A 13,826-nucleotide genomic window follows, 5' to 3' on the forward strand; every position below is an offset into this window, starting at 1 on the left:
GGACAGACTGATTGCACCTCTCACTGCAGGAGGGAATGATATTCCCTTTTCAGACCGTTTCATCTAGTGTCTGGTAATCACAAGGTATTCAGGGTGAAATCTTTGCTTCACTTAATTGGAGAGAAGTGGAGGAAAGGTAGCCCATTTCAATGATTTATCAGAGCTTCAATCTTTCGTTTTTCTCCACATAATGGGCTTTCTGAGGGCCTTTCATAGTGGTTCTCTATAGTGGTAGTTAGTTAATCATGGCAGTAATTGTTCTATTTCCTCACTAGCCAAAGTACTTAACCTTCTATTCAAATCATATATGGTGTGGATGGTCTGCTATGGTAAGGGGCGTTTCCTTGGCCTGCCTTTGCGGAGTCTCCTGCAGTACTCAGCTTCATTTGCTGTGAATCGATTAACACATTATTTTGTGTGTGTTTTTCCTCCCCGTCCCAGTGTCTGACCAAGGAGGAAATGCAGTGGGCCAGAAGAGAGTGGATTCAGGCGCCGTGGTGTTCACACACAACCCCACCCCGGACCAGGAGGGCGAGGCCCAGCCCTTCACCACGGCTCCGCCCCTCAACGCCCCCGACCACCACCCCGGCCTCCGGGGCTTGAGGCTGCAGCAGGCCCTGCTCACCAAGGACTTCCAGGGAGAGCAGCACTTCTTCAGCCCCACCGTGCCCGGCTCTTACTCCGCCCTGGAGGAGGGGGGGCCCTCCACCCCTGGGGTGCCCCACGAAGATGCCCCTGCCTTCTCCGACATCGCCACCACCTCCACCGTGGCCGGTACCACCCCCCTGACCCCCCCAGGCCCCACCGCAGCTCTGGCCCTGGCCCAGAAGAAGCTCTCCAAGGATAGGGAGCGGGGGGAGGAGAGGGGCGAGTCAACCACCCCTGTCACCAAGACCACTGTCGCCACGGGGAACAGCCACAGTGCCACTGGTCCCGCCTTTGAGGTTAAAGATGTCGTGGAGACCACAGCCACAGCCACTGTTCTGACCACCTCAGTGGTGGATGTGAAGGGAGATGGGCAGGGGCTGAAGAACAACACAGGCGTGTCCAGAAAGTTGACCCCATCAGGAGAGGGGGATGAGGGGAGCACCGTCACCTCCACCATCATCACCTCCACCATCACCACCATGCACATGGCAGGTGAGCTGGCTTGATGTTCTGGAAGCCACTGGAAGCATGCACGTGCTCTATAACCTATGACAGTCAACGCTGGGTTCACTGGGTTGTTTTGTAACACAGTCCTGATAGAGGTCGTTTTTGTACCTTCTCCATCTGATATCCAAGCCTCTGTGCTTGACTGACCCCTCTCCTGGTGTTTACTCCCGTTTGTGGGTCAGTCAAGCTGGTCAGTGAGGATGAGCGCTGGGTCGTATCAGTCCTGTTCATCCTTGCATCCTGACTTCTCCATCACACCCTCCACTGAGGATAAAGGACCCGCTCATGCGGCAAGCCAATATAGCGAGCTTAGTCCACCTGATCTCTCCTGGCTACGCTGTCTGCTCCTCCACAGCCAGGGGCCAGCCAGCCAGCCTGATCCCAGCCAGGGGAGAGAGAACCTGGGGAGTTAATGAGAGGGTTAGGGGGCACTGGAACACAGATGGGCTGTCAGGGCTACATCAGCAGGCTGGCACAGGGAATCACTTATCTTCTTTCTGTTCATCTGTGTCAGGTCCTTGCAGTGTGAATTTCAGCGACCCCGAAGGCTACGTCGAGATTCCTCATCACCCTGCGGCCAGGATGGAGTCTGGAGCCAGGGTGGAGTCTGGAGTGGACTGCACCTACGTCGTGACCGTCTATCTGGGTTACGGGATTGAAGTACAGGTCGGTGATGGTGAACCAGGCTGCTCCCTGGCCCTCTGTCCTCTACACACCACACTGATGCACCCACAGTTTTATTTGTCTGACTTAACTCTCAGAAGAGTTCTATTTTTGTGTAGATTTGTCCTCATAAGTGCTGGGTTAACGGGGGTAAAAAACTGCGTTTGCAGCAGAATTTCCAGACATTTACCGTACTTTTCTACCTTGAGTTAACCTAATTATCTACTGAGTAATCATGGCTGTCCTGGGAGCCAGACAATCTGATGGAGCATCTAAACACCTTGCTGCTATTTTCAGCAGCCTGTGCTAATGAGATATGCAATGGTTAGAATCTGAAAATAACACACACACAACGGCTCAGAAACAAATAACCCTGTCATCTGCATCAGAGGAGGCTGTTTGTGTCATTACAAGGTCTGGGATGGCAGATGCAGCAATACTTTAAAACTAAAACTCCAGACAGAAAATGTAACCGTCAAGCAACACGTTAGGTCCTGAAAACCTTTTGAGCTCGGATGGAGATGAGTGAATTCAGCGGCGGCCCTCATTCGCCTGTTTCCTTGTTGAGGTTCATCTCATCCAGGCGGACCTGTTATCCCTCGCCTGTCGCGTCGACAGCCTCGCCAAGATCATCACGCCGCCGCAGGCAGCAGCCGGGACCACACGATGCTCTCCTCTCTGACGCCATGTCATAATGGTCCACTTACATCCCTGTTAAAAAGTAAAATAAATAAACGAAAAGAAGAATCACAGATAGAATATGGTGTCCAGCCAAAACTCAGGAATGCTAGCAGTAACCGGGACGTTTTATGCAGCGTGTTTTGCAAAATTCGAGCGGACTTCAATTCAGGCTTGTTTGTGGTTTTCACAGGGATAAGTGTTCTCTGACAATGAAGAACCACGAGATTTAAATCACGACTGGTGAAATTCCACTTACATTTGATTAGCTATTCAATGCTGGAAACTCATTTTAGATACCAGTGTGGGTGGAAAAATTATATTGTCAATTTGAGTGCAGGTAAACCTACAGAGATGATATGTTTTCACAAATGGACAAATTGTCCCTGACAGAGGAAATAACACATACCAGAACTTACAGTTGAGTTGGTGGATAAATTCTTTTTCAGTTTTAGTTTTTTTACAGTGATTCTTTGACTAGTTGCCACCTCTACATTTAGGTGTTTCGGCTTGAATGTCCTTTGGTATTATGGGATTATTAAAGTGAATTGAATTAAATTCTACATGTCCCAGTCATGTCTCAGCCATGTCCCAGTCATGTCTCAGTCATGTCCCAGTCACGTCACCACCATGTCCCAATCATGTCCCAGTCATGTCCCAGTCATGTCCCAGTCACGTCACCACCATGTCCCAATCATGTCCCAGCCATGTCCCAGCCATGTCCCAGTCATGTCGCAGTCATGTCCCAGTCACGTCACCACCATGTCCCAGTCATGTCCCAGTCATGTCCCAGCCATGTCCCAGTCATGTCCCAGTCACGTCACCACCATGTCCCAGTCATGTCCCAGCCATGTCCCAGCCATGTCCCAGTCATGTCCCAGCTGTCTCAAGTTTCTCACAAGGTATGTGTTATCCTCCTTCTTATAATGCTGACTTTACTAAATGCACAAATTCATATAAGTTAGTAGACTTGGTGGTTCTTTCTGTTTGAAGAGCTCCTGGCAGCTGAGCTGATGCCCTCTGCTGTGGCAACGGCAGTCAGACCCTCGTCCTTCAGACCTCAGCAGAGACGGTTCTGTTCTCCAGGGCCATGCTGAACGCTGTTGGTCTTTGTCAAGCTTTGAATTATGTGTTGAGAAAACGACCTTGTGTGTTTCTGTTGGTGAAACATGTCTATTATTGAGATGTAACCCTTCAGGCTGAGAGACTGAGAGATCCAGAGTCCTGCAAAGGGCACCTTCAGCTCATGCTGACTACAAAGGTAGCAAGGTCAGGCTGTGTGTGTCTAAGCCGTGGTTAGGGTGAGAGCATCCATTTCCTCTCATGCTGAACTTCTGGATCAGCCTATTCATAAAACCAAACATTAGTATTTTTATTTTTTCAGATTTACTGGGTTTTATCTTGTCTTTCTTGTGGGTTTAGGTGCAGTTCTATGTGTGACTTTTTCCTTTTTCCTTTTTTTTACAAAAAAAAGATTTGATTATAAAAATTATGAGAAAGGCAAATCAACTAGATCTCCCATCTGTGTGAGCACTTCACCTATGAGATCTCTTCATCTTTTCATCTTTCTCTACAATATGAAAGAAAACCCTGAAATAGAACCCTTATATTGAACTACCGGCAGAACGTTGGTACTGTAAACACTTGACTGTAAACACGTCCTCCTTTGGTCTCAGATTCCCTGGATGATACAGAACTTCTCTCTGACTCTTCCCTCTGACTCTTCCCTCTGACTCTTCCCTCTGACTCTTCTCTCTGACTCTTCCCTCTGACTCTTCCCTCTGACTCTTCCCTCTGACTCTTCCCTCTGACTCTTCCCTCTGACTCTTCCCTCTGACTCTTCCCTCTGACTCTTCTCTCTGACTCTTCCCTCTGACTCTTCCCTCTGACTCTTCCCTCTGACTCTTCCCTCTGACCCTTCTCTCTGACTCTTCCCTCTGACTCTTCCCTCTGACTCTTCCCTCTGACTCTTCCCTCTGACTCTTCCCTCTGACCCTTCCCTCTGACTCTTCCCTCTGACCCTTCTCTCTGACTCTTCCCTCTGACTCTTCCCTCTGACTCTTCCCTCTGACTCTTCCCTCTGACTCTTCCCTCTGACTCTTCCCTCTGACTCTTCCCTCTGACTCTTCCCTCTGACTCTTCCCTCTGACTCTTCTCTCTGACTCTTCCCTCTGACTCTTCCCTCTGACTCTTCCCTCTGACTCTTCCCTCTGACCCTTCTCTCTGACTCTTCCCTCTGACTCTTCCCTCTGACTCTTCCCTCTGACTCTTCCCTCTGACTCTTCCCTCTGACCCTTCCCTCTGACTCTTCCCTCTGACTCTTCCCTCTGACTCTTCCCTCTGACTCTTCCCTCTGACTCTTCCCTCTGACTCTTCTCTCTGACCCTTCTCTCTGACTCTTCTCTCACTAAAGTATTGCTGTCGGACTTTGAAACCCAAAAGCTATTATTGGAGTTGCTGGCTAGTTGCATGGATTAAATGCATTAAATCCTGAATCTTGGAGGGGGATGGTGAATTGAATCTATTTCCTTCCAAGTTCCTTCCAGGTTTCTGCACTAAGCTTTAACATGGCAAGAAACGTTTTTGGGGTAGAACTTCAAAGCTGTTGGGGAAGTCCAAGGTAGCTGTTTGATGGATTCACAAGCAGCAATTGAGGAAAGTGCTTGGATGCTGCTGGATTGCTGAAGGCAGTAGTTTCGTCTTGCTCCATCTCTGTAATTGGAGGACAATCTCAGTTTGAGAATTGGTAAAGTCAGCATGGTTGTTGTTACTTCGATGGAGCTATGCTGAGTATAGACCTACATGAATCAACAGCCTTGAAAAATGGGTCATGGTTTGTTTTTAGAATAAAAAAAGGCTTACCCATAAAAATAAGTTCATGAAGTTGGTTGACAAACACAGAGATGGTTTTGCATGTTTACTGTCTGGGTTTTCTGCCTGTCTCGTAGAAATATCCACAAATTAACTGTGCCAGCATGCCCATTCCCTTGAATTTCAAATTCTCCAAACACCTCATTTACTGTTAAACTTTGAAATGAGAACGCTTTGTCTGTCTGGCTCTGGAGGGGAAGATAAGTCAAGAAGAAGGGAGTTTGTTTGAGTTTGTGTGTGTATTCCTCTCACTGTTTCCTTTGGGTTTGAGATATACCCTAAGGTTAATGAAGCTCAAAGCATGCACAAACAAACAGACACACACACACACTTCTTATACACAAACCACTGTGTCCACAGTAGATAGGACAGAATCTGATGTGGCCCGTCAGTGTGCTGGCGTGTGCTGGCGTGTGGTGGCGTGTGCTGGCTTGTGCTGGCGTGTGCTGGCTACGAGGTGCACACACACTAACATCAGGCTCTGCCCTCAGACATGGTGAGACAGATCTATCGCTCAGCTCTGAGGGAGAGAGAAGCTTGTTGAAGACAAATGCTGTACTCTCTCCTCTTACTGCTGATAGAGATTGACTGGAGGCGTGTGCAATCCACTCTCTAATCATCTGCAGTGTTTTCTACCGGACGACAAGATCAATCTGTGCAGGTCAAACAGGAGTCTGCTGTGATTGCTAAGAGGAGTATTGTTGGGGAAAGTTGAGGCTACAAGCAGGTCTGGAGGTTGAAGCATGTGTTTTGGACAGAGCCATGTTTCCATAATCCTCTCCTGCAGCTCGATGGGTCCATCTCTCTTGTCTGGTTAATAATTGAACGGTTTGTCCTCTGAGACCTCACGAGTCCACAAACTTCTCATTCAGTCATGTTTACAGTGGACCGCAAGCAGGATGTAATTACTCTTCTCCTTGGTAAGGAAATCAATGAATCACACTGAAGCACACACACACACACACACATATAAAGTGGTAGTAACACACAGACACACACACACATATAAAGTGGTAGTAACACACAGACACACACACACGTATAAAGTGGTAGGAACACACAGACACACACACACGTATAAAGTGGTAGGAACACACACACACAAGAACACATTGATTTGATCAAATACAACACAGACTTATACTAGGATGAGCCTTCTACTTGTAGTTATAAAAATCTATACCTCACACACACCACACACACACCCACCCACACCACACACACACCAAACACACGCACACTCACACACACGCATGACATGCATGCATGCTCATATATACACAAACACGCACACAGAAATAATGTATTCTATACATGCGTATATTTCCCTTTCATTTTAATCAGTGCCCCTCCCTTCACACAGGCCGAGCCTGCAGCCCAGGGCTGGTCTGCGACTGCCTTGTCCGGACGGAACTGTGATTGAGTGAAACTGCTGCTGGGATTTATCATCTGAGATGTTTGACGTCATGTCTCCCGTCTTCCATTTACTTAAACAAATGGACTTTCCTGTCAGCTCTGTACTCACAGAACACAAAGTGGACCTGAGAGAGAGCGAGCTCTCTTCCTCTCCTCGGCCTCCTGAGCCCGCCTCTCTGCCTGATAACTCTGCCCTCTGACACACGGACCAGACCTGAAAACCACCCTGACAACCACCATGATAACCACCCTGATAACCACCCTGATAACCACCCTGATAACCATCCACGATCTGACAGACTGACTGAGCTGGCTGTGAAGGACACATGAGCGGGCAGTCTGATCACATTTTCTTCTTGGCCTCGCTATCTCTTCCTTCCACGCTGAGATCAGGATCTGTCTGACCTCTGGACATGGGTCTCTCTTCATGAAGATGGAGAAGGACAGCCCTAACATGCCCACACCCTCCACCCTCCCTCCTTCCCCCTCCCTCCTTCCCCCCTCCCTTCCTCCTCTCCAGGCTCTCCTTCCTCTCTCTGCTGCTTCCTCCAGATAAGTGATTCAGGGAGCTATCTGCACCACACACTGCACAGGATCAACTTCTCCCCACCCTCCACTTCCCCACCCTCCACCTCCCCACCCTCCACCTCCCCACCCTCCACCTCCCCACCCTCCACCTCCCCAGTCTGTCTGCACTATCTCTCCCTGCTACAGTCCACTTCATCCAGATAGCCCCCATCTGAAAGGATACTTATTTCCCCGGCTAAAGATTGTATAGATTTTGGCTCTTTTGAGCCCTCTTCGTAATTGTTCTATTGCAAGTGCTGATACAGCCAGTTCCCTGAAGCCCCAGTCGACTCCAGACACTGACTGTGTCTGTCTGTTGTCAAGCAAAGCCTTGTCAGACTAATAGAATCCCACCAGTAATGAGCATTGATATTCCAGAACATGCCTTCACAAATTGCTATTGAGCTGTTTTGAATTTATTATGGTCCAACTGGATTTATGTCTGAACTGAGCAGTAAAAAAAACCTCTTTCACTCTGAGGTGGGATAGTTCGATCAACTGTATGGAAGGAGCACCATAACATCCCAACCCGTCTCTTTAGAATAACAGCAGACACATTTCAGCATTCAGCCTGGGATAATATCCCAGGCTGTGTGAAGTCCTTGCAATACAATAAATCCCTACATTCAACAAAAAGATTCATAGTCAAAATTATTATATATACACATCCATAATGTATTTACATATATATATATATATATATATATATATATATATATATATATATGTATATAGTATATAGAGAGAAAGAGAGACAGAGAGATAGTTTTGTTCGGCCTTTCGTTTAGCCTGTCCCCTTTCGTTCAGAGAGTCGTTTTAATCTTGACGACACTAATCTCCTCTTCATCCTGGCTGGAGGTAAGCAGCAGAGAAGAGATGAGTCTTGGCTGCAGCTTGTGGAGACTGATTGCTTCTGCCCAGCCCAGTGAGCCGTCCTGGAGTTCAACAGCAGTACCCTCCTCCACAGGAGCCTGAACTCCCCAACACTCTCACACAGCGCTCAGCCACGGCTTTACAATTACTTTACTGACATTGTATTTTTACCATGACGATTACAAACTGGGAATTAATTCTCTGACATTCTAATATACATAGAAACACAACTAATACCCTGTTACCTCATGTATTATTTGCATGTCACGTAGAGTCGTGTTTCACCTCCAGAAGTTAGATAGGGTTAGGGTTAGGGGGGAGGCAGGAGAGGGGGAGGAAGGAGAGGGGGAGGAGAGGGGGAGGCAGGAGAGGGGGAGGAGAGGGGGAGGCAGGAGAGGGGGAGGAAGGAGAGGGGGAGGGAGGAGAGGGGGAGGGAGGAGAGGGGGATGCAGGAGAGAGGGAAGAAGAGAGAGGAGAGGACCGGGCGTCATCATTAGGATTCATGAAGCCGCCCCACCCTAATTACGCTGAGGTGTATCGACTGAGACAACCACTCGGTTTCCAAACAGCCCCCTGATCTGCCCTCCTGGACCCGGTGACCCTCTCTATCAACACAGCCTGCTGGAGAGGAGGGAGGGGCTCCTCATCACAGGCAGACCTCTCCTGTGTTCGGTCAACGCTCCTCTCAGCGTTCCCATCAGCAGCTGCAGGGGGCCAGAGACGATCTATCAGAGGAATTGACTGCAATTAGCCGGCTGTCTAACCTCTGTGACTCAACCAACAGCTTTGCATGCACTATTTTATTCTGTCTGGGAGGAGAGTTATTTACATGACTGTTGATCACCCATTCCAACACTGGTGCAAAGGTGCTGCTTCTCAAGAAGTAGTGGGATGTTGTCAGTATTTGTAGCTTTATTCAGAGAGTCTTTGTACTATCTTCCCACGCTACCTCTCTTCCAAAGCCAGCTCCTCTGGTTGCTGTCATGGTGTCAGGGTTCACACGAGTGCTTCCAGAGCTGTGCCACTGAACTGTTCCACATCCATCCAGGAGTTGTTGTGTTTTTGTTTGATCAAATAAGCCCTGTAGCTATCAGCTCTCCAGCAGGCCACCTGGCTGGCTGTGATACCTCCCTCCCTCCCCCCCCCCTCACTGGTCCGCTGCCCTGTTCTCAAGGGGTCGTCATGTGGGACAGCCTTCTGTCCTCCGGACTCTCAAATCTGCTCTTCATACAGCCCGTGCTCCTGCCCCTGCTGATTACGCAGAGAGGGAGGGAGGGAGGGAGGGAGGGAGGGAGAGAGAGAGAGAGAGAGAGAGAGAGAGAGAGAGGGGGGGGGGGGGGGGGTGAATAGGAGAGTAGGAGAGAAGAAGAGAGGGAGAGTGGGCAAGCAGTTGAGATGGAGAGAAGGAGAAAGGGAGAGAGGGAGAGAGGGATATGAGAGATAGTTGAGTGTGTAGAGAGCAAGAATAGTCTTTGAAGCTTTTCGTTCTCCAGGGAAACTGTACGTGGTCAATTTCTAGTGGAGTCACAAAGCCTGGTTTTGGAGAAATTCCATTTTCCATTAGCTGGGAGGCAGTATCATTCAGAGCAGAGAGAGGGAGGGAGAGGGAAAGGGAGAGGGAGAGGGAGAGGGAGAGGGAGAGGGAGAGGGAGAGGGAGAGGGAGAGGGAGGAGAGGGAGAGGGAGGAGAGGGAGAGGGAGGAGAGGGAGGAGAGAGAGGAAAGGGGAGAGAGGAGAGGAGAGAGAGAGGGATATCTCACAGCAGCTGAGGTCAGCATGTGCTGATATCATCTCACTATCACACTCCGATTAGTCCTACTCACCAGCCTATCTCTCTCTCTCTTTCCCCCCCCTTCATCACCCTCTCCCTCTCTCTTTCCCCCCTCCTTCATCACCCTCTCCCTCTCTCACTCTCTCTTCCCCCCCTTCATCACCCTCTCCCTCTCTCCCTCTCTCACTCTCTCTTTCCCCCCCTTTATCACCCTCTCCCTCTCTCCCTCTCTCTTTCTCTCTCCCTCATTCTCTCTCTTTCCCCCTCCTTCATCAAGCCTCTACCTCTACCTGATCGCCAAGCACACTGGGATGTATTATTGTAAACAGGGACCAATTAAAATCAGTATTGGTCTGTCCCTCCTATGTGGTAGATAGCTCCAGGTGTAAAAAAAAGTAAACAATAAATAAATAAAAGTGGTAAATCACTGGATGTTTTAATGGTAGTAGTTGACATCTCATGTCTTCCGAGTTTATAGAGTTTGTAGGGTGTCATGGCACGTAGAGGTGCTATTGAAAGCCTGGTATTGAAAGGACCAGCTGGGTGCTAAACAGCTGTCTGTAGAGAATACATCACCTTGACCTTGTGGTTTGAAATTGTCCGATGACATGAAGTGATGGTTGGGATGTGACAGAGAGGGGCTTCTGCTACCGGCTGACTGGGCCTCGTAGACCCTGGGCTCTCTGTCTCCAATCAATACTCATGTTAATAAACATCGCCAATGGCTGACACACAGGCCTCTCCCCATGCAGGGAGAATTGCTCTATCGATTTCAGCACTCTCCTTTTAATTCCTCTGGATCTGACAAAGGGGGATAAATATGTTAGACATTGACCCTGACGCGGAGAGGCATGCTGTATGGGAACTGTCTGCCTGTTGTTCCATGATGGATATATAGATAGATATATCTCTACACTCTCTGTATATAGATAGATATATCTCTACACTCTCTGTATATAGATAGATATATCTCTACACTCTCTGTATATAGATAGATATATCTCTACACTCTCTGTATATAGATAGATATATCTCTACACTCTCTGTATATAGATAGATATATCTCTACACTCTCTGTATATAGATAGATATATCTCTACACTCTCTGTATATAGATAGATATATCTCTACACTCTCTGTATATAGATAGATATATCTCTACACTCTCTGTATATAGATAGATATATCTATAAATATAGATCATCTATATAAGAAAAAATATATACAAAGATCCATGTGTCACGATAAGATTCCAGAGTTTTATGAGTTTTTCTAACAAACCTATTTTTCACACTTTCCTGATAGTCATCCCTGCTATATTACCATCATGACCTTCATTATGCATGCAAAGCTGGATGACAACACGCAATTAGCTTTAGCACGTTAAGAAGAGGTCTAGTAGCCAGCACTGTGCCCTCTCCCTCCCTCCCCCCTTCCTCCTCCTCTCTTGTTCTCCTCCTCCTCCCCTCCTCCTCCCTCCCTTCCTTCCTCCATCCTTCCTCTCACCAGCCCACAGTATGAAACCAGACCAGCTCATGTAATGGAGGCCAGAGAAGGCACGGTAGCTTTAATGAACTTGAGATGAGACGAGGTGGCCCTTTCATTCCACGCCTCCGGGGCGGCAGCACATAAAGGAGGTCTGTCTGATCCTGATGAGCTTTTTAGGGTGTCGGGGCTCGGCTGAGATGAGTTTTTCGTGGGCCATCCCTTCCCCAGAGGGACACTCTCAGGTGACACTAATTGCTCTGGCACCTGGCTTGCTGTCATAGAAACAAGTGAGCGGAGGTGTCTGTTGGAACGAGCTGTCCTCTCAGTCTGTCTCACCTAGGACATCATGAGGCATGATGAGGAGGAGAAAGTAGCATGCTGGGAAACAGGAATGTACAAATCACTACTGCAGCTGCTCCACACCTCAAGACCTCAGCAGACACACCTCTAGAAGCCCATCGCTCATAATGCAGAAATCACATTTCATATCCATATTCCATGACTGCATAATAAGCTGAGCAGGCGGCTGTGCCTTGTCCCCACAGGGAAGAGGTCCTCAGGGAGGTAACAGCCTGGAGAGAGAGCTCAGTGTTTGGTCTGACAATTATCTTTCAATTTCACTGAATTATTTTGCCTAACCGCTGGTGCGACCAGTTTGAGAGTCAGCGATTCATTTCCAAATGCAGTTTCCGGGGTTTTGCGGATTTATGAACTAAATGTGCCAAGCTGAGACCAGAGACAGTTCCTGTTTGACAGTGTTAAGAATGCACATGTTGTTATTGGACTGTGTATGATGTACAATGCAGAGTCTAATCACCACAACACCGACACCAGTCGGTCTGGATCTGCTCTGAACAGCAGCTGATAGTTTCTCTGTATTGTCCGAACCCCCTGCTCCTGCATGCAGGCAAGGGAGGGAGGTGATTATGAAGAGGTGAATGTTCAACTCTGATAATCATTCACACAAACAGCAACAGAATCCTGCCATTGTCTGCTATAATGGGGAGGTGTGAATGAAGCTCAGTTCGCCTGCTCCAGACTCTTCCTTCCTTTGTCCCAAACAACAGCCTGAGTGGCACGAAGAATATTCCCCATGTGTGCCCTCCACAGTGATTCCTCTAGATTAGGAAGAGAGAGAAAGGGAAGAGCAGGATATGTAGGGGAGAGAAAGGGAGGGGGTGGGTTGGCCTTAGAGAGAGAGAGAGAGAGAGAGAGAGAGAGAGAGAGAGAGAGAGAGAGAGAGAGAGAGAGAGGGAGGAATGGGAGTTGCAGGCCTTGGCAAGAGAGAGAGAGTGGGAGAGAGAGGAATGGGAGTTGCAGGCCTTGGCAAGAGAGAGAGAGAGTGGGAGAGAAAGATAGTGGGAGAGAGAGAGAGAGAGAGTAAGGGAGAGAGAGAGAGAGAGAGAGAGAGAGAGAGAGAGAGAGAGAGAGAGAGAGAGAGAGAGAGCGAGAGAGAGGGGGGAGAGATGGGAGTTGCAGGCCTTGGAAAGAGAGAGAGCGGGGGGAGAGATGCAGACCTTGGACATACAGGACAGCTACTCTGAAATTTCTATCTTTATTTACTGTACGTGTTTATAAGCTTATACGTACCACCACACTACGTACCACAGTCAGACTCAGAATCTCTCTCCCCCCCGTCCTTCTACCACTCTCTCCTCATTCACGCCTGCTATCTTTCACAGAGAAACATGGAACACATCCAAGCCCATTTCCACACCACCAATCAGCCATCACTTATCCAGCAGGAAGTCCTATATAATTTCAATAGTTGCTATTTCCTTTCCTTAATGAGCCTCACAGATGGCAAAGTCATGCTGACATTGTTCAAATGTATTTTTTGTCCACCACATATGTGGATTCCACATATGTGGAATGTGTGATTTGTTATTTTCTTTACACAACTCTTGGAAACATAGCTACATTTTTAGAGCAAACTCAAAGAATTAATTTTCGGTTTATTTGAGCCCATACAGTATGATATCTGTTGTTGATTTGAGTCCCTATCTCCTGGTGTCTATTGTTGAGTGTATGTGTGTGTGTGTGTGTATATATGTTGGTGTGTGTGTGTGTGTGTGTGTGTGTGTGTGTGTGTGTGTGTGTGTGTGTGTGTGTGTGTGTGTGTGTGTGTGTGTGTGAGAGAGAGCAGCAGTGGTCCCTGCGGGGCACTGACTGCAGAGCTGCAGCAGATAAGGGTCCTGATGTCTCCTGACGTGGATGATGATTCCTAACTGAAGCAGGATGTGGTCTTGGTCCAGCTGACAGGTGTGGGTGTGTGACAGGTGACAAGGCCCTGTGGACACACAATCTGCCCATGTCACTTCCTGCTGTCAGTCTTCTTCTCTGGG

The 13,826-nt window shown here is 48.2% G+C and overlaps 1 protein-coding gene across 1 annotated transcript in view; it reads left to right on the forward strand.

Annotated features, from left to right (window-relative positions):
• The first annotated feature begins 307 nt into the window (after positions 1–307).
• The window catches only part of LOC136962894 (seizure protein 6-like), a 42,693-nt gene continuing 29,174 nt past the window's right edge, over positions 308–13,826 (forward strand). The window contains exons 1-3 of the mRNA XM_067256793.1: positions 308–329; positions 442–1,140; positions 1,670–1,821. Coding sequence (XP_067112894.1) covers positions 308–329; positions 442–1,140; positions 1,670–1,821 — 873 coding nt within the window. The remainder of the gene's footprint in view (positions 330–441; positions 1,141–1,669; positions 1,822–13,826) is intronic.

Source organism: Osmerus mordax, chromosome 19 (assembly GCF_038355195.1).
Source record: "Osmerus mordax isolate fOsmMor3 chromosome 19, fOsmMor3.pri, whole genome shotgun sequence".
Lineage (NCBI taxonomy): Eukaryota > Metazoa > Chordata > Actinopteri > Osmeriformes > Osmeridae > Osmerus > Osmerus mordax.